General features: G+C 43.2%; 1 protein-coding gene across 4 annotated transcripts in view; it reads left to right on the top strand.

Moving 5' to 3' along the window:
- ECI2 (enoyl-CoA delta isomerase 2) overlaps positions 1-19,728 on the top strand; it is a 133,220-nt gene that overhangs the window by 103,132 nt on the left and 10,360 nt on the right. For all 4 annotated transcript variants that reach the window (XM_029590576.1, XM_029590577.1, XM_029590575.1 and 1 more), the window contains 3 exons: positions 903-1,005; positions 2,061-2,181; positions 17,539-17,628. In XM_029590576.1, coding sequence (XP_029446436.1) covers positions 903-1,005; positions 2,061-2,181; positions 17,539-17,628 — 314 coding nt within the window. The remainder of the gene's footprint in view (positions 1-902; positions 1,006-2,060; positions 2,182-17,538; positions 17,629-19,728) is intronic.

Here is a 19,728-nt window from a genome sequence, read left to right as displayed (position 1 = left end):
CCACATCCTCTGGCAACAAATTCCAGAGATTTATTGTGCGTTGAGTGAAAAAGAATTTTCTCCGATTAGTCTTAAATGTGCTACTTGCTAACTTCATGGAATGCCCCCTAGTCCTTCTATTATTCGAAAGTGTAAAGAATGCATGGAACATCTCTCAAGTGGGGGTGGTAGAGTCAAGAACAGTATCTGAATTCAAGAAGCATGGGATAAGTACAAGGGATCTCAGAGGGAGTGTTAGGGATCGAAAAATTGAATAATTTATGTGGATGGGCAAAATAGATAGGCTGTATGCTCTTTTTTCCTACCACCTCGTTTCTATGTTTTGCTAGACTTCCATAGAATATATTAACAAGGCTGCCACTCGGCCAAACAGTTCTCAAAAGCTTATTTAATTAATTCCTTCAAACCTTGCCACAGTCTCTTCACCATACAGGCTGCATGCTATTCACTAATATACAGAGTGGCTCATGGAAAAGTAGCCTGCCTCCAATACCAGGCAGGCTGTTTTTCCATGGGCCACCCGGTATAATAATTTAACAAACGTTTTCATGCAACCCTCAGTTTCAGAGCTCCTACTTGTGTGGCTGATTACTGCTTGTCCACAGAGAAAGCAAAATTGCTGACCTATAACATGTGATCTCCATGGAAAGCAGGACAAATCAAATGCCCAATCCCAGTCCCCTCCCATTAGAGTAGAAGGTTAACTTGTAACAAAGACCGAAGAGGATGGTGCTGCACATGCTCAGAAATCCTTTATTTTTCTAAACTCTGAGAGATCTTTTCCATCTTGGTGCTATTGGATGACGTCAACCAGTTTGTGTGGCTGATTTGTCCTGCTGTCTATGAAGAACACTTGTTACATGTAAGCTTTCCTTAAGGTTCTTTTTTTCTGCTGGTTACAGGAAGTGGTGATTATTATTGTAGCGGAAATGACCTGAATAATTTTATGAACATCCCACCGAGTGGAAAAGAAAAGATGGCAGAGGATTCTGCAGTGATGTTGGAGTATGTATACTTTGTTCCTTTCAGTCATTTGTAATGCCCTGCATTATTAATTTATCTTCTGCTTCCTTCATCTAGCATAAGGTCTGTTATTAGTTGAAGCAGGGAAATAGCAGGGGTAATAGATATCTCTACTCTTCTGCATACTTTCTAGGGTGGGGACTGGAAGCATACCTTTCATCTCTTTGTAAATAATTTTAGCCGTTACTAACCTTTTCCTTTATTTTCCCTCTTCTCCTAGTTCAACAGTCCTTGTTATTTGTAACTGCTTTCTTCCGCACTATAGTTCCATTTTGAAGTCTATTTTGCACCCCTGTTTAACTGTAAACCAGCATGATGTGATTGTATCATGAATGCCGGTATATAAAAACCTTAAAATAAAAATAAAAATGAGCGAATCCCAGCACAGCTGTGTGTTAAAAGGAACAAAGCTACTCCATCGAGTTTGGTGAGAAGTGCCCAAACCCCCCCAAATCCTTCATAATGAAGCTTTACCTTGCTTCCAAATCACAGCTAGAATTTGAAAGACAGTATCTCCAGCAAGTTAATGCCACTAGGCCATTCTGCAGGATTGGTCCCAAGATGAAATCAAAAGCTCAAATATATATTGAGCATACCACATACCACTCATCATGGCTTGTCTTGGCCCACTATGTTTCCATGTCTGGATTACTGCTGAAAGCAGAAGATTTATAGATCACCAGGTTCCAGCATCCAAGTCAGATAATTTAGGATTCAGGTTCATACATCAAGCCGGGAGACTTCAGTCACTGTGTATGGTGATTACTAATGGCCCTATGGTAAAAGACTGAGTAATACCGATGCTTTTCTGCTCAGATTTCTGATGCACTACTATTAATTTATCTTCATTCTTCATGTGGTAGCAACCCTTGAAATACTTATTTGAGACTGAGTTGCTAGCATAAAGTAAAGCAAAAAAAGCTTTGTGTGTATTTTTATGTTTGGGTTACATAGGTGTGGCAACTCAAGTAAGTTACTAAAAGAGCTGCTAATAGTTCACATAAAAATTGCTTTTCATGTTTTATTTTTAATTCCAGGAAGTTTGTGAGTCATTTTATCAATTTTCCTAAGCCGCTGATCGCAGTGGTGAATGGCCCTGCTGTCGGGATCTCTGTAACTTTGCTGGGTCTGTTTGACATTGTCTATGCCACAGAACAGGTAAGTTGCCAAAAACTCTGCTGCTCAGTGTCTATTTAAAGCAAAAAAGTAAGATACTTGAATAAAATGTTTGAGAATACTCATACACTTTAAATTGTATTTTTCTCAGACAGACTCATAATATCCTAGACCATTGATTATAGCCTCTTTTCTAGCAGATGGAAGCGAACCAAATTCAGACAGAAATGCTCATCAGATGGCTGCATCTTGTTGTTTTGCCTCAGATTTTTTTTTCCTGTCTCCCAGTAATAGTGGAATTTGCTCACAGAACAAAAGAAGTATATTAAGCATTGTAGCTTGCTTGTGGATCTACAACATGGAAACAGTGGTAGCATAATGACACAGCTATAGAATGCCCATGTCAGACAGCTACTGAATGAAGAAATGGTGTTGCCACAGTAAATGGCACATCCATTTGTATGTCCATGGAGATAATGATGCCAGAACCATTAGAGGAATAGTATATTCTAGGGATGTGCAGACCAAAAGTTTATGTTCATGTCCATAAGTCGAAAGGGGGGGTCAATTTCGGTCAATATGGACATATGGAGAATTCCATAAGTTGAGTCTATGTCCATACGTGCAAATAAAAATTTAAACCCCTCACCCTCCTTAATCCCCCCCCCCCCCCAAGACTTACCAAAACTCCCTGGTGGTCCAGCGGGGAGTCAGGACGCCATTTCTGAACTCCTTTGCGAGGAGCACGTGACGCTGCGTGAGGAGGAGGGTGAGGGGGTTTAAATTTTTATTTAGGATCAACAATCGCGATTTCCAACGTATTCAACATAGCTATGTTGAATACGTTGGAAATCCGATCGTTTTCGCCTCATCACTTTTTTAAGTTAAAAAAAAAAAAAAAAGTTGCGTTTTACATTTAAGTTCAAAACGAATACACACCCCTAGTATATTCATGCCTAGGCATAACAAATGTTGCATCAGTTTTTCAAGAAACAGGCCTAAATTTTGAACGTGTTAAAATGTGTAGATAACTGCTACTAATTGAATATGTAATTTTTTTGTCCACTTCACAAAGGGAAGAGGATTTAAAATGACTTATTGCCTGAAAGAGGGCTAAGATTTGAATTGCTTGCAAGTGCTCTAAAACCCTTGACTGGCAAGTGTCCTAAAATCTTTTATTCCTGGGAAAGAGTGTGAAATGGGCCTGAAATTCTTGATTGTGTGTAAAAGAATTAAAATTCCCTGTACATACCCGGATCAGTCCAGACACCTGGGTTCATCTCCCCCTATCAGCAGATGGAGACAGAGGAAAAAAAACCTCGCTGACACTGTATCTAAGAAACCATACCACCTATAGTTCGTCAGTATTTCTCTGTCTCCAGCAGATGGCAGAGGCTGTTAATCCTGCAGTTGACTAACTTTTTTCAGCTAATTTTCTTTCTTTTGAGCCTTCCTCCTGAGGGTTTCTTTTATTTTTTTAGAATCCTTAGGGTTCTTCCCTGTCTGGTTGAGGCGGCCAAGCCGGGGGTTGGTACCCTTGTGTGTGCTTGGTCTGGGCGCCCATGAGGTTTAAATCTGGTTGACCAGATCCCTCCCTTCATGAGGCGGCTGCAGGCTCTTTACAATACTTTTTTACAAGAATCTTTTGGCTATTTTTGCCTATTTTTCAGGGCAGGTTGTTCATTTTTAACTAAAGCTAATTAAAAAACAAATAAACTGTGTTTGCACTGGAGCACTGCTTTACAGGCAAGCGACTTCCTCCCCTTAGGTAGGATCTTGTTGTGGGGCTCTGGCTGTTTGTTTGGGAGACCTTATCTTCTGTTGTGGTGAGTACCTTCAAAGAAAGGATTTTAATTTTATCTCTACCTTATGGCTCGCATGCCGTTCATGCGGCTCTGATTCTTCCCGGCTTAATAGGTCGAGGTTATGCGCTAACTGTGCAGACGGTGGGGAGGGTTTGTCTGTGGCTCCTTCTCCCGCTAAACAACGTCTAGTATCAATGTCTTTTGGACAGGCCGCAACTTTTTTTTACCTCACCTGGCCGGTGCAGGAACGGTGGCCATTTTGGATTTTGCCACGGCAGTTCCTGCATTGCCGGGGGTGGGGGAGGATCCTCCATCTTTGCCTCCAGCCTGTTCCGGATTGGGGAACGGGCAGGGAGGGCTAGAAGGGGTAGAAAGCTCTGGTTTGCCTGTTTTTCAACCAGATCATGCTGGTTTTTTTGCAGGGAGGCTTTTCTCCACAGACTTTGTTTTGTTACTTCATGATGCCTATATGGCCAGACAGAAAGCGGCTTGGAGGACTACACAGCCGCAGATTCCACCAGTCCAGCCCACTGAGGGTCCTTCGGGGGATCCCAGGAGGTCTCCTATGCCTGGTAATAGAGTTCCCTCAGCACAGGGCTTGATTTTTCGCCGGCAGGGTGATGCAGCTGGGGCGGTTGATCCGGAGGACGCTATCATAGCTCCTGGTGGTACTGGTTCGGGGTCTGGCCAAGCTCCCCTGGTGGCTCTGGTTATTCCGGCTACCGAGGATGCGGGTCAAGGGGATGACCCGGTCTGTTTTATTCATGAGCTGGAGGATCCTAAGGTGGTCTGCCTTTTAAAAAGGGAAGAGCTGGAGGTTTGCTTCCCATGGCTTACCAGGTTCTCAGGTTTAAAATGCCTCAGGAGAACCAGGATTTGGACGGCGAGGACCCGGTACTAGGTGCCATCCAAGATCCTCCCAACTTCTTCCCTTATCGCAAGTCTGTTAGGAAGTTAGAGGAATGGGGGACTCCTGATTCTGGTTTAAAGGTTGGCAGAGCCATGGGGAAACTTTACCCTCTACCAGAACAGGATTTAGAATTTTGTTTTTTCTCTCCCGAAAGTAGATTCGGAGGTGTCTGCTGTGACTAAGCGCAGCACGATTCTGGTTATTGGTTCGGCCGCTTTAAACGATGTACAAGATCGTAAGATGGAGTTACACCTTAAAAGGATTTTTGAGGTGGCGTCCCTAGGTTTGCATGCAGCACTTTGTTTGTTTCTTGCAGCGTGCTTGTCACCCTTCAAGGTAATTTGTCCCAATCAGCTATGGATGCGGATACGGCTGAGCATGTGGAAGCAGCTGTGGCTTATGGTGCAGATGCCCTGTATGATTTGGTGCATACTTCCTCCAGAGTAATGGCATCAGCTGTGGCCGCCCGAAGGTTGCTTTGGCTTTGCAATTGGGCGGCGGATGTTTCCTCTAAGGCACAATTGGCATCCTTGCCTTTCAAAGGTAAGTTCTTGTTTGGCGAGGATCTAGAGCAGCTGATCCAGTCTCTTGGAGACAAAGTCCTCAGGTTACCCGAGGATAAACCTAAAGGTAAGATGTTTTCAATCACAATCTTGTTTTCGGTCCGACAGATCGCGGCCTACCTGTGGTATGCCGGGACTGCAGAGACAATATTTTTCGTGGGAGCAAACATGGGAACAATCCTTTCGTGGAGCCAGAAGGTCCTTTAGGGGATTCTCTGGTGGCTTCTTGACAGGAAGTAAGTCTACCCAATGATGCCAGGCTGGTCCACTCCTTCATTCCTATTATAGGAGGTCGCTTATTTTACAATGAGTGGGCCAAGATCACTCAGGACCAGTTGGTTCTCAATGTGATAAACGGTTACATTTTAGAATTTGCTCGTCCCATACGGGAACTTTTTAAAATTTCCCCATGCTGCTATCCACTCAAGTGGGCGGCAGTACAACTGACTCTAGACCGGTTATGTCGGTTAAGTGCGTTAGTACCAGTTCCCAGAGCAGAGCTCCATCAAGGGAGATACTCCATTTATTTTCTAGTCCCCAAAAAGGAGGACTCGTTTCGGCCGATACTCGATTGAAAGAAGGTCAATGCAAAATTCAAGGTGCCATGCTTCAGGATGGATACCCTCAGGTCGGTCATAGCGGCTGTACACAAAGGAGAATTCCTGGCTTCCTTGGATCTCATGGAGGCTGTTGCATCTTGTTGGTCGCAGACGGCTGCGACCGCTCTGCCTTACCTCTTTTCTACCCTTTTCCTCTTCCTTGGGCAAGATGGCTGCCTCTGGTGCAGAGTGCCGAAACTCTGGGCGTCCCAGTCTGCCATGCTGCGTCCTGTGTCCTCCTAGGGCGCGCGTGCATGTTGCCTACGCTTAAGTTCATGTCATGGCGGGAACCTCGGGGGCATCCCCACCACATGACGTCACCGGGTCATGCGGTGCGGGACGCATGAAGACCTCTGGTTATTTTAAGCCTCCACTACGCTACCTACATTGAGTTAGCAAGGACTTTGGTTTAGCTACTCTGACCGCTCTAAGCTGCTTGCTTAGACATCTCGCTACCCTCCAGGGAATCTCGTTCCTGACGAAACTCTAGGCACCTGCTCCTCGGGGGCCTCTTGCTTCCACCAACCCTTCAGGGTTTCTACTAACTAGACAACCGCTCCTGGGGGGTCTCTCTCTATTTATTTCAGGATCTTCTGTGCTATCAAGTACTCGCTCCTCGAGGGCCTATCAGTCCAGTGTATCCTGCACCTCGGAACTTCAGTCCCACCATCTCCATTGCCAGGAAGATGCCTGCACTACGTTCCTGTGAGTACCTCTATGATCCGGTTCTCCAACTCCACCCACCAGGCTCGGCTTTCCCGCACTGCAGGTCCCTATCTACCTTGAACATCTGGGTGAGACTTCTACAACTGAGACTGTCTGAACGTATTGGCACCTTGCCAGACTTCAGTGCCTTTCCTTCCTGCTTCATACCATCTATGTACAGCAGTAGAATAAAGCTTTCCACCTACAAGTGTCTGCTTTCTGAGTTTAGCCTATCGCTGTGGTTCCCTATGGGTCCCCGTGGGAGTAGTCATCTCCACAGTGAATAAGGGTCCACCAGATGCCACAAACCCAACAGAGGCTTATCTACATACTCCCATCCATCAGAACTCTCAGCGTTTTCTCCGCTTCATGATTCTGGGTCAACATTTTCAGTTTCAGGCTCTTCCATTTGGTTTCGCCACGGCTCTGCGGACTTGCACCAAGGTGATGGTGGTGGTGGCAGCTTTCCTTCGAAAGGAGGGTATTTTAGTTCACCCATATTTGGACGATTGGTTGATCAGAGCCAAGTCAGAGTCTCTATGCCGCAAGTTGGTTCTTAGAGTTCTTGAAGTCCTATAGTCCCTAGGTTGGGTAGTGAATCACGACAAAAGTCTATCACCAACACAAACTTTGGAGTATTTAGGAGCTTGGTTCGATACTCTTATAGGCAGAGTCTTTCTCTCTCAAGATTGAATCTTGAAACTTCCGGCCCAGATCCGCTGGTTTTTGCGGTTGCAGGTACCCAAGTCTGGGACTACTTACAGGTACTCTGCTCGATAGCCTCCATGTTGGACTTGGTTCCCTGGGTGGTTTCCCATATGAGACCACTACAGACTGCATTGTTGTCCTGCTGGAAGCCAGTACTAGAAGAATATCATATCCGCTTACCTCTCGAGGGTTTGCCCCTTTAGTAAGTTCAAAAACCCCTTCTTTGAAAAAATCTAAAACCACCCCAGATTTATTCTAGTCAATTTTATGACTACCGCTGGCTTGCAAAGGATTAATAAATATCTAATTTCAGATATTTTAAAACCAAATTTTACTACATAATGATCAAGCCAAGAGGAACACTCAGTTCAAAAAATCTCCAATTTCCCATTTTCACAAGCTAATTTGGACCCAAAAATCAGGTTCAGGGTATGTCCCTTTTCATGTGTTGGACCCTTAACTATCTGCACCAAGTAACCTATTACTAGCATAGACAAAAATTGGGAAGCTTTTGCACATGAATCTAAGTCAATGTGTAAATTCAAATCCCCTATCCCCAAAAGATAAGGTTATATCTCATCCATCCCACCCACAGGCATTACCTATGCTTCATACTGGACTTCTCCCACTATCAGTACAGAATGCTCCCCTTTGGCTTATCAGCAGCTCCTAAGGATATTCACCAAATGCCTAGTGGTAGAAGCAGTGTACCTTAGATGACAAAGCATCAGAATCTTCCCATATGTAGATGACTAATTTGTGACGGCAAATTCTCAGGAAGGCATGTTAACCTCCTTGAAAGCACCAATACAACTGCTTCAATCATTAGGTGAATTTCAAGAAATGTTCCCTACTTCTCTCCCAGAAAATTAAATTCAGTGGAGCCTGGCTAGACTGTCTCCAAGAGACAGCTTACCTTCCAACAGATCATGCAAATACTCTCAGATCCTTAGTGTACACCCTGTTGAACGCAGATCAAACACTGGCCAGAGACATAATGGTTGTTCTTGACCAAATGGCAGCGGCAATACATGTGGTTCCATTCACCTGCCTTCACATATGTTTCCTGCAGTAAGTCTTTTGTTCCCAATAGGACCAACTCACTCAACCTTTGACAACCAAAGTGCAGATTTTGAAAGATATGAAACAGGAATTACATTGCTTCAGGAAGGAGTACCCTTTCCACTACCTCTTCATCAAGTAACATTGGCGATCGATGCCCCCATAAAAGGTTGGGGAGCCCACACAAGCCCTTTCTGAACTCAAGGGATTTTGTCATTCATAGAAAAACAATTCCAAATCAACCTCCTAGAATTGATAGTGATCAAGTGTGCTCTAACAACCAACACTCACCTTCTTCAGGGAAAAGCAAGTTTGCTTACCGTAAACGGTGTTTTCTGTAGATAGCAGATGAATTAGCCATGCTGTCTGGGTACGTCCTCCATGCCACTAGGTGGCGTAGCTATCTAAGATCACCCAAAGTCTTTGAAGAGTTCCTCCCTGCATGCCACCATGCCTCCTCGAGGCTCCTCAGTCTGTGTCACAGCAAGATGAAATGCAATGCCTGAACTGTCCGGGGAGGCGGGCAGGTCAGCATGGCTAATTCATCTGCTATCTACGGAAAACACCGTTTACGGTAAGCAAACTTGCTTTTTCCCATAGATAAGCAGCTGAATTAGCCATGCTGTCTGGGAGTCCCCAGCTGAAGTAATGAGCGTGTAAGCGTTTGTAAGTAGTTCTAGAATAATTATTGCTCAATAGCATATTAGAGGAGGACAGTTTTTATAAGTGAGTTGAAGTAGAAGTGCCCTTGTCTAGGATTATCCGCCCCATCTTTGCATCCTCTTTTGTTTTATCTAAACAATAATGGGATGTGAAGGTGTGCAGCGAGGACCATGTGGCTGCTTTGCAGATAGATATCAGAGATGTGCAACTGAAGTAGCCATCGCTCGCGCTTGATGGGCTTTGGGTGTGGAAGATAGGGATTCCGAACGTTTTTAATAGCAGAAACATATACGTTAGAAAGTCAGGATGATAAAGTCTGTTTAGAAACAGGAAGTCCTGGCACGTTTGGGCTGAAAGAGAGGAAGAGTTGTGAGGTTCTGTTAGCAGAGTGAGTGTGCTTTTTATAATACGCAAGCGCCCGTTTGCAGTCCAAAGCGTGGAGGCGCTGTTCACTGTCATTTGCGTGCGGCTTGGGATGAAGAGTTGGCAAGATTATGGTTTGGTTTAAGTGAAAGGGGGATACCACTTTTGGTAGAAAGGTAGGATGTGTATGTAGCGTAACTTTGTCGTGGTAGAATTCAGGGTAAGCTGGGTAGTGCACCAAGGCTTGGAGTTCACTGATTCGCCTTGCAGATGTTAGGCTACTAAAAATAGCATCTTCCAGGATAGGTATCTAGGGTGACAGGTGTCTATTGGTTTGAAAGGTGGTAGCATGAGTTGTTCCAGAACTGGGTTGACATCCCATGGTATTGGTGGCTTCTTTAATGGGGGTCGCAGATGTAGGACACCTTCCATAAAGCGGGAAATAAGAGAATGACAGGCTATCGATTCCCCATTGAGAGGAGTGTGATAAGCTGCTATGGCACTGAGGTGGACTCGAAGAGAGAATGTGGCGAGCCCCTGAGTGTAAAGTAAATGGAGATAAGTCAGAAGATGTTCTGGGGGATATGTGAGTGGGTCTGTGTCCATTGAGGAACACCAGGATGCGTAACGCACCCATTTGAGTTGGTAGTTGAGCCGCGTTGATGGTTTTCTAGATGCTATTAGAATATCTTCCAGTTGAGGTGAGATATTTAGATTTTGGAACGTGACCCTTTCAATCTCCATGCAGTGAGATTGAGTGATGCGTAAAGGGGATGGAGCATTGATCCTCGTTGTTGGGTGAGAAGGGTGGGGGTGTTCTGTAGAGGAATTGGTTTGCAGATAGACATTTGAACTAGGTAGCTGTACTACAGTTGATGTGGCCATGCTGGAGCGATGAGAATTAGATCAGACCTATCTTCGATGCATCTCTGTATTGTGCGGGAGATCAGGGGAATAGGAGGTAACGCATAAAGGAGGTCTTGAGACCAGTCCAGGAGGCATGCATCCTGCATCAATCGGTGAGTGCTGGGGTATACTGAACAAAAATGTTTGACTTTCTTGTTGTGTTCTGTTGCAAAGAGGTCGATTTGGGGAAGACCCCAAATGGAGAAGAGTCGATTGGCGGCAATCAGATAGAGTTCCCATTCATGTGGGTGAAAAGTTTTGCTCAACTTGTCTGCTTTGGAATTGTTGATTCCCGGTAGATATGTGGTTTGTAACTATATTCCCCTGGAGTGAGCCCAGTCCAGAATCTGTATCGTTTCTTTGCAAAGGTTCCATGAACCAGACCCTCCTTGTTTGTTTATGTAGAACATTGCTACTTGATTGTCGGTATGGAGCATTACGACATGGTGTAGTAGGCTGTGTTGGAAAGCTTGAAGGGCATTCTTGATAGCTCTCAATTCCAGTACATTTATGTATGCATCCTTTAAATCTATGGAGCTCATCCAGTCCCTGGGCTGGAGGAAGGGAAGAATGGATTTGAGAGAAGTCATTTTGAATTTTTCTTTCTGTACATATTTGTTGAGGGAATGTAGGTCCAGAATAGGCCGTAGCCCTCCCGATTTTTTGGGAATGAGGAAGTATTGTGAATAGACCCTTTTTGATATCTGGATTTGAGGTAATGCCCGAAAACAGTTCTCCCGGAGTAGGTGGTTTACTTCCTGTAGAAGATTTTTCCAATGAACATCTTGATGTTTGGTGATCACTAGATGTGGAAGAGATGGAAGGGATATAAAATTGAGAGAGTATCCATCTCATATTATAGCGAGAACCCACGAGTCCAATATTATGGTACTCCATTGTGAAAGGAAGTTGGACAGCCATCCTCCAACTCTTTTTGATTGGGTAGTGGTGGGTGGATTAATTCTAAAAACTTTGTTGGATCTTGGGTGGTTGAGGGTCTGCAGATTGTCATGGCTGATGGGGAGTGCGTGAGCGTTTGACATGCAGCTGGTTGTTAGTAAGGTTGTTGGCGAGGTGCTTGATTATAATGTTGTGGTCTATAAGTAGGGTAAGGGCGATATTGTCGCTTAGGATAAGGTTTTTTTAATATGAACTGAAGGGGCACCTAGAGGATGATGTATCATGTTTCAGCGAGAGTACAGCTACCTTTTGTTCTTTTAACTTCGAAATCGTTTGTTAGCTTATCTCCAAACAAATTTTCTGGCCGACAGGGCAGGTTGGCAAGCTTTTCATGTACATCTTCTCTTATGATGCTTTCCCTCAACCATGCTAGAAGCGAGCTGCAATGGCGTTAGCTGTTTTCTTAGCAGAGGTTTCAAAGCCTTCATATACTGAGTGTACCAAATGGAGAAGTCCTTCCTCCATATCATGGAATTCTGGCAGAGGGGTGTTATCATCGGAGCCTTGTTGTAGTATAGGTTTTAGGGTCTGCAGACATTTGAAGAGATATTGTGCCACGTAAAACTGGTGGTTTGGGATTTTTGTGTTGAGAATTCCTGATTGATACGCTTTCCTCGCAAAATCGTCCAGAGTCTTATTGTCATGACCTGGTGGATTATTAGAAAGCAGTCTGGTTTTCCGTGCTTTCTGCATGGCTGATTCTACAACCACTGAAGCATGTGGGAGTTGTACATTAGTGTAAAAGGGTGAGTCACGCATTCTGTACTTTAAATCGGTTTTCCTTGAGGTGGGTGTCGTGGAAAATGGAGAGTCCCATGATTTTTCGAGCAGCGATTCCAACACTGGGTGGGAAGGAAGTACTGTCTGTTCAGCCAAAGCATCAAAGATTTTGAGGACTCCAAACATCTCTTGTCTGGGGTCTGGCATCTTTTTAGTTTCGACTCCTAACCGGTGACCCACTTTTTCAAGGAATTGTGAGTATGTGAGATCCTCAGGTGGAGAAACTGGTTCCAGAGATAACTCTTGTGAGTCGGATGGGTACCCCGTAGATGATCCTGGAGAAGAGGATGAAATTGGTGAATCCATCGGAAGAGGCAAAGGCTCCCTAGGCTGCGTTTTTGGCGCTGGTCCAGGTTTAGAAGATGAAGGTATTTCCTCGTTCAGTAGGAACTGGTGGTGGTGGTTCAACTGATTTTAGAAATTGCGCTAAGATATTGGTTATCTGTGCCATAGTGCTAGAAGCCGAAGTTGAAGTGGATGGTTTTGGTTTCGTGTGATGAGGCGATGGTATAGCCGCTCTGAGGATGTCAGTGTCTGGACCCTTTGACCGGACAACGTCCCTCGGTGGATAAATGATTTTAGGGGAAAATGGGATCTTGTAGTTCTGAACTTTTGAGGTGATGAGAGGCCGCAGACAGTCTGGAAAAAAACTTCTGAGGATGAAGAAGAACAGGATAATTGCGGAGAAGAGTGAGTATCCTCCAGGTCTACCACTAAGAGTGGTGAAGGACTTCTTCTCCTTCATGGCCCGTAGGGTGTTTCTTGTGCTTTAGCAGTGGTTGTGTCGGCAGCATAGGTTGGAATACTTGGCCAGATTGTGATTTTGGTTTTGATGCAGTGTCCTGAGTGCGTCGGTGTCGATTCAGTGCACCGATGTTGGTCCGATGCGTCTGATTGTCGACGTTCAGTTGAAGCTTTGGCATGTTGATGAATTGGTGTTTTTACAATGCTTTCTTATTTACAGCAAGTCTTTCCGTGGGAGACTGGTTCCAGTCCCAGGATTCACTCTGGGAATTCTGCTAGCTCAGGAAGAGAGAGAGTATGAGGAGCAGGATGATTTTATTTTCTATGTTTAAAGCTCCTCTGAAGAACTTTAGTCTCTCTAGGAAGAGGTGGTGCTCAAGAGTGATGAAACAAAAGAAGAATGGCTTCCTTAGTGAGCTTCTGCCAGGACATTTCTCAGTGATTACAAGTTTGAGACTAGAGCCAGTCTGTGGCTCCATGCCTAAGACATCAGCCCCAAACTGGGTAGATATTGGTCTTAGGCCATCCATGACGCTTTTTGGTAGAGATTTGCTATGGTCTTTAGTATACTTGACTCTTCTTGATTCTTTTCTTTGGCATAAGCAGGTAAAGTTTGTGTTTCTGAATAGGTGTTCTCAGGAGCTAGGGCTCTGAAAGCCTGCTCCTTGGCTAGTCATATCCTTATATGATCATAAGGGATAAGACTGATGTTTTAATAGTAATGGCTTAATTTTATGTAAATGAAATGAATAGGTAGGTGGAGACGTGAAAATATGTGGTGGTATTCACTATGGAGAGACTGGTTGGATGATGTGTTAATGTACTGTTTGATCACTTAGTATATTTGTGATGTTTTTATGTATTTGATTATGTATGTTGCTTTATATATCGCCACGATATGTGGAGTATGAGGCTTATAAATTATTTTAAATAAAATTAAACAAATAGGGTTTGAGCAGAATATTTTTTCTTGGAGAGAGGCGTAACTCATTAGAGAGCAGAACAGAAAAATTGAAGTAAAAAAAAAAAAAAGTACAGGCCTTAACTGTTGTATGGTACTTGAGGTGTAGTGGCTTACAATATTGTTGTGCTTGTCACAGCGCTTTCAAGATAATCCAGTTTTTGATAGTGGCGTCTTGGCTAGAACCTGGCCCTAGAGCCAGAAGTTTCCTCTGAAGAGATGTTTGAGAATTATGCTCACCGTAGCAGTACTAAGTGGAGTTCTTATACTTATTTCTCAGTCCCTGTGTACTTTGAGGTTTGTGGAAGATAAGGAAGCTTCCATTTTAAAAATAAATAAAAGGAGAACTCTTGAGGTGACAGAGTGACTGTCACTGTCTCAGTTGAGTGGAGCCTTTCCTTAAGAAGGAGGTAAGGAATCCTAAAATGAGATGCCATTGACTTTTTGGGAACACAATTCCCTATTTCAGAGATGGGCAGAGGAATTCACCAATCTGATTTCAGACATCTTTAAGGTTTTGTTTTGTTTTGGTTTTTTAGAGAGCTGTTTGGATAACATCTGCTTGAGTTTGGAGGGATCACTTCCAAGATCCATTGGGGACTAAGTCTGTAATCCAGTTTCCTTGCTGTTCCTAAGAAAGAGGGACTTTCCATACCCCACTTTGTAGTTGAAGCATGTCAACAAGTATATGTGAATGTCTCATTTCTAAATGGAAGCTTGAGGTTGGTTGATGAAGAAATAAGGAAGTGAGAGATTTTGACTTCCTTGGATTTTATGGAGGCTTATCATGTCATCCTGATAAGATAAGAGGATTATCGGTGCTCCCTTTATTTAGCGGTGTTGGGCAAACACTTCCAGTTTCAGCCCTGTCCTTTGAAGTTTAGTCACAGCTTCAAGCGTCTTTTTGTCGGGGATGGTAGTTGTGGCGCTGGCACAGCAGAAGGAAGAATTTTTTTTTTTTTATGGTGCATTCTTCTCTGGAAGAGTGGCTGATAAAGGCAATATCTGTACAGGATGGAACAGGGACCAACTTGGAGGGTGATTCAGTTTTTAGAGGTGTTGGGCTGGTTAATGAACTTAACTAGAGCAGCATACAGTCTTCTCAAACTCTGGAGTATCTAGGATCCCATTCAGCATGCTGCCAAGCTGTGTTCGTCTGGAGGACTAGAGGATTCAAAGGTGTATTAGCGGGTCCTTTTGTTGCTGTCAATCAGGAGTCCAACTGTATGATGTTATCTGCAGCTGCTCAGTCCCATGTAGCAGCATTGGTCCTGCTTGTCTCCTCTGTAGGATCAATATGGGGTATTAAAACTTAATTGCCAAACTCTAATGTCTGGTACCTCTGTTATGGCTACTAACCATTCTATAAGTTGTAACCAAGTAGTGTTCAAGTACCGCTTTGCTCTTTATTAAACCTCAATTGATGTAATTTTATCTTTAACTCCTGAACGTTTTTGGAAACATTTTTTATATATGCAAATAAAAACTCGCCGCTGGACCACACTCAGCCTCTTAATGTGAAAGAAAATACTCTCTCGATGTCAACACTTATTTTAAATGTTGATCAAGATAACCTCATCCTTAGGTTTTTTAAGTAATGCTTTGAGTTCCACTATTGGATTTGATGAGGGGGACCATCAAGAATGCGAAACTAGACGGAAGTCTCAGCCAGAGAGGAGGGAAAAGCGCATTTGGACTCGAGGCATTGATTCAGAGTTGGCTGTCAGAGATGGTTCAGTATGGCTTTCCTCTGTAGCTTTTGATAGGGAGAATGATTCAGAGGATTTCAGGAAGTCCAGGCCAAGGCAACTTTGGTATGCGAATCTCATGTGGTTGTGGCACAGAAAGCAATTACAGCTTTCTCATAATGAACTGCTCTTTCAGGGATTGATTCTGCTCGAAGATCCAGTTCAGTTTAGTCTTATGGCCTGGACCTGGAGCAAGCTTGTTTTAACAAAAAAAAAAGTTATTCTCAGCAAGTAATGAAAACTCCTTTTTAAAAGCTAGGAGCTTTGTTAGATGTCCGATAATTTTAATCCTTGCAGACTCTAGAGTATTTAGGTGCTCTATTCGCAATCAGGATTGCCTGGGTTTGCCAGTTGGACCATTAGTAAGAATTTGGTGAGCTTTTTAAGCATTGTTGCGCCAGTGTACAGTTAAATCCTAGCAAGGCTGATTGTTTACAGAAAGGTCCTGCTATGGGCTTGGCACTTAATTTTTTTAAAAGTGTGGATGCCAGTTCTTGCATGCTGCAGGGAGCACATATTAGAAAGACCCTTGTTTTCACTTCTAGATGTGACCGTGAGTTTGTTTCATGGATGTTGAGCACGTTAGTCTCCCAGTAGAAAATCCTGTCCCATCTTGGAATTGAAGTTCGGAGCTTTCCTTGTATGGGTAGTAGTTTGCACCTTTTAGGAGAATTTCGCTGAGGCTGCATACCTTGTGAGTGGTGTCCCTTAGGGGCTGTTGGTCAGCCAGAAGGATATCTTGAGTTGCAACCAATATCTTGCAGAGATCATTGTTTGGTTGTATTGAAGGATATGCTCAAGATTTGTTTGGTGCCTCCTTTCTGTCTCAGATTGTTATGGACTTCCTTGATTCAGGCTGTCTGTTTGCCTTTATTTAGAAAATGTTTGATATTGGTAGAATTCTTTACTTTGCAGTTTTGGATGTCAGGAGAGTTTTTGTGATTATCTCAAAGTTACATTTGCTTTCAGGAGGTCAGCTTTTCTAACACTACTGCACAACAGGAAAAGATTAGCTAAGGTGGCTACTAAGGCTTCGGTAACACATTGGTTACCTATAGTATCTGAATATAATCCACTTTTAAGTGTCAAAAAGCAGAATATTAACTAAAATGTCATTGCGCAGTGTATGTGGAAACTGGTAGGCTCTTTCCAGCAAAAGCTATAGTGTCTTCCTCTAGAACTTACACAGCTTCAGGGTCAGAGTTCCAGTTGGTTTTTGGTTCTGGTAAGCCAACAAACTGGTTGTCCTTACATTCCTTTTTGAAGAATTAATGCTTGGATGTGAACACAGCTTAGTAAATCCAGTCCTTAGTTTGTTAGAGATAATACTTGCAGGTTGAGGTCAGCATTCATGCATATAAGGGCTGATGTCGGCAAACGTGTTGATCTGTGTCTCCATCTGCTTGTTGGTGAACATAATATATTCGTCTGGACTGGTCTGACTGGATTTAAGGACATTATCAGGTAAGAACTAATTTATTCATACTTGTTTAGATTACATTTGTAAAAATAAATTTCTATCATTTATTACTTAGAAAAACAATGGAGTTATCAATATTCATTACTGCACTTTAACAGCCTTTTTTACACTCAGTTGTTCCCAAACCTGGCCTTGTTATCTCATAGCCAGTTGGGTTTTTAGGATATTCCAATGAATATGCAAGGGATATATTAGCTGTAGATTTAAAACTCAGTACATGCAAGTTTCTGTCATGCATATTCATTGTGGATATCCTGAAAATCCAACTGCCTATGTGAGATCAGTAGGACAAGTTTGGGAATAACTGCATTAGGTGTTACTTGAAGATCTGGCCATCTATACATACTGAACTAGAGGTAGTGAGATTCAGATCTGAGGCTTTAGATTTCATACTTCTGTGTACTAAGTGTAATTGTTTAAACATCTCTTGTGTTGAATACAGGCCACATTTCAAACTCCTTTTAGCCAGCTGGCCCAGAGTCCAGAAGGATGCTCTAGTTTCCTCTTTCCTAGAATAATGGGCTTTGCCAAGGTAAGAGTGCTTGTTTCATTCCAAACTCCTGTAATTCTACTGTATGTGTATTATCTTGTAAAGCCCCAAAAGAGAAGAGGCAACACACAAGTCTATTAGAGGAAGCCAGTGGCTAAAACACACACATGGGATTATTTTGAGTTCCTGTGCTGCTTTCTATAGCCAACTGTTGTAGTTAGCTTATCTGAGCAGCTGAAACAGAGGGAATTGTTTTGTTTCTCTAAAGGTTTGTGCACTGCTGCATTTTCTTTTCAACTTGTCTCCCACCTAATACTGCAATAAGCATGGTTACCTGGTATTTGGAAATTCTGTAAATTAGGTTGGGGGAAGAGCAGGATGGAGATGCATGCTGAGTTGGCTCTCGCAAACTGACCTTTTTTTCATGAACTCTTGATGGTGAAGCATAAAGGTAAAGTGCAAACTTACCTAACCTCAGATTTGATGATGCCAACAGCTACCATTGAGCGTTTTATTGTTGTGCCTTGGATTGCAGTAATGCCTTAGGGGGTGGTGTAGGAGAACCATGTGGCCTCCCAGCAATGGAAACAACATTTAGCCCTGAGCAGAGAGCTACTCCAATGGATCCAGCCCAGCAGCACATTGAGGCAGGCTCTCAGACACCTACTGATGCGCTGAAACTGAAAAGAGCGGTTTCTTTCCCCATACTTGCTTCAGGGCAAAATGTGGCTGAAGGAGCAGCAGCAGCTCCACTACTTGTGCAGATCTTTCCTGGAGCAGAAACCAGAGATAAGGAGATGAAGTTACAGTCATTTCTACAGGAGTACAGATTTCTCTCTAGTGAATTGGATCCTAAGGTACAGAGGGAGAAAAGTCAGCTTATAGAGGGGCCTATTAAGCTTGCTGACCTTAGATTGGACTCTCATGGCGAATTAAGTAGTTGTGATTAAACCCAAAGTGGTTAATTTAGAGAACATTTGGGAAGCTATAATGGCTTTGGAATCTTCAGTGTCCCTTCAAATTCAAACACCTTCTCAGATTCAAAGTTCTATGCAAAGTGTGACACTCCTATGGGGGCAATGTTCAGTGTTGCGACTTCACACCCCAGTTCATGCTTTCCATTCTTCCAGCCAGTGCTTACTTGATATTCCCTCTTCAAAGATGGCTCGATTGAGACTTGCGTGCACTCGTTCTCCATTTTTGGCCCCACTCTGGAATCTATTACCTTCCAGTATATGGTTTATGAAGGATACCAAGGCATTTACAAAGCTTTTAAAAACTAATTTATTTAACTTTGCCTTTGTTGGTTAAGCTCCAATTTGTACTATTTTGCAGATGACTTTGTAATATTGTATTCATTTTGCCTTAACTGAATTACATACAAGTTGCGTCTCTTGTCTCTAAGGATCTATGGCATATATATTTATATTGTATGTTTTACTTGAATTATGTATGTTTTATTATACTGTGCCATGGACACTTGTTTGTGTTTTTTTTTTGTTTGTTTGTTTTTTTAGGAGCGGGCAACAAATACTTTAAATAAATCTGAACAAGAATCTACTGTAGGAGAAATTTAAAAAGTAATTTATTTAAAATGTATTGTATTCTGCAGCTTCCTATAACAGTTCATCCAGAGTTGATGATAAAGTTTACATACATAAAAATATTGCACATACAACAGTAAGCATTAAAATACCGAAGTGGTCTGTACACCAGATTCTGAGAGGGACAAAAGGTAGTCTAAGAGTGTGGGGAGGGGGAGCAAGAGAAGGGATCCAGACCACATCCCTCGCACCAAGATGAGAACATTTTCCACTTTAGATTATAAGATTTTCTGGTAGAAGGTTTTCTGGACACCAGAATAACACGTGACACCCCTTCTGAAAGGCTGAGGGCCTGCACAGTCACCTGGTCAACAGCCAAGCTGTGAGAGCCAGGGCTTGCAGGTTGGGGTGGCGGAGCCTGCTCTAATTCTGGGTGATTAGGTCCGGAGTCATCCCCAATCAGATCGGGGGGGGGGGCGCAAGGCCAGGTCCTGAAGGGTCGGAACCAAACCTGATGGTGCCAGAGGGGGGCGATCAAGATCATGGAACCCTGATCCTGCTATAACTTCTGGAGCGTTTTCAATATGAGAGGAAGGGG

Source organism: Rhinatrema bivittatum, chromosome 2, assembly GCF_901001135.1.
Source record: "Rhinatrema bivittatum chromosome 2, aRhiBiv1.1, whole genome shotgun sequence".
Taxonomy (NCBI): domain Eukaryota; kingdom Metazoa; phylum Chordata; class Amphibia; order Gymnophiona; family Rhinatrematidae; genus Rhinatrema; species Rhinatrema bivittatum.
This window is presented reverse-complemented; position numbering and strand designations above follow the sequence as displayed.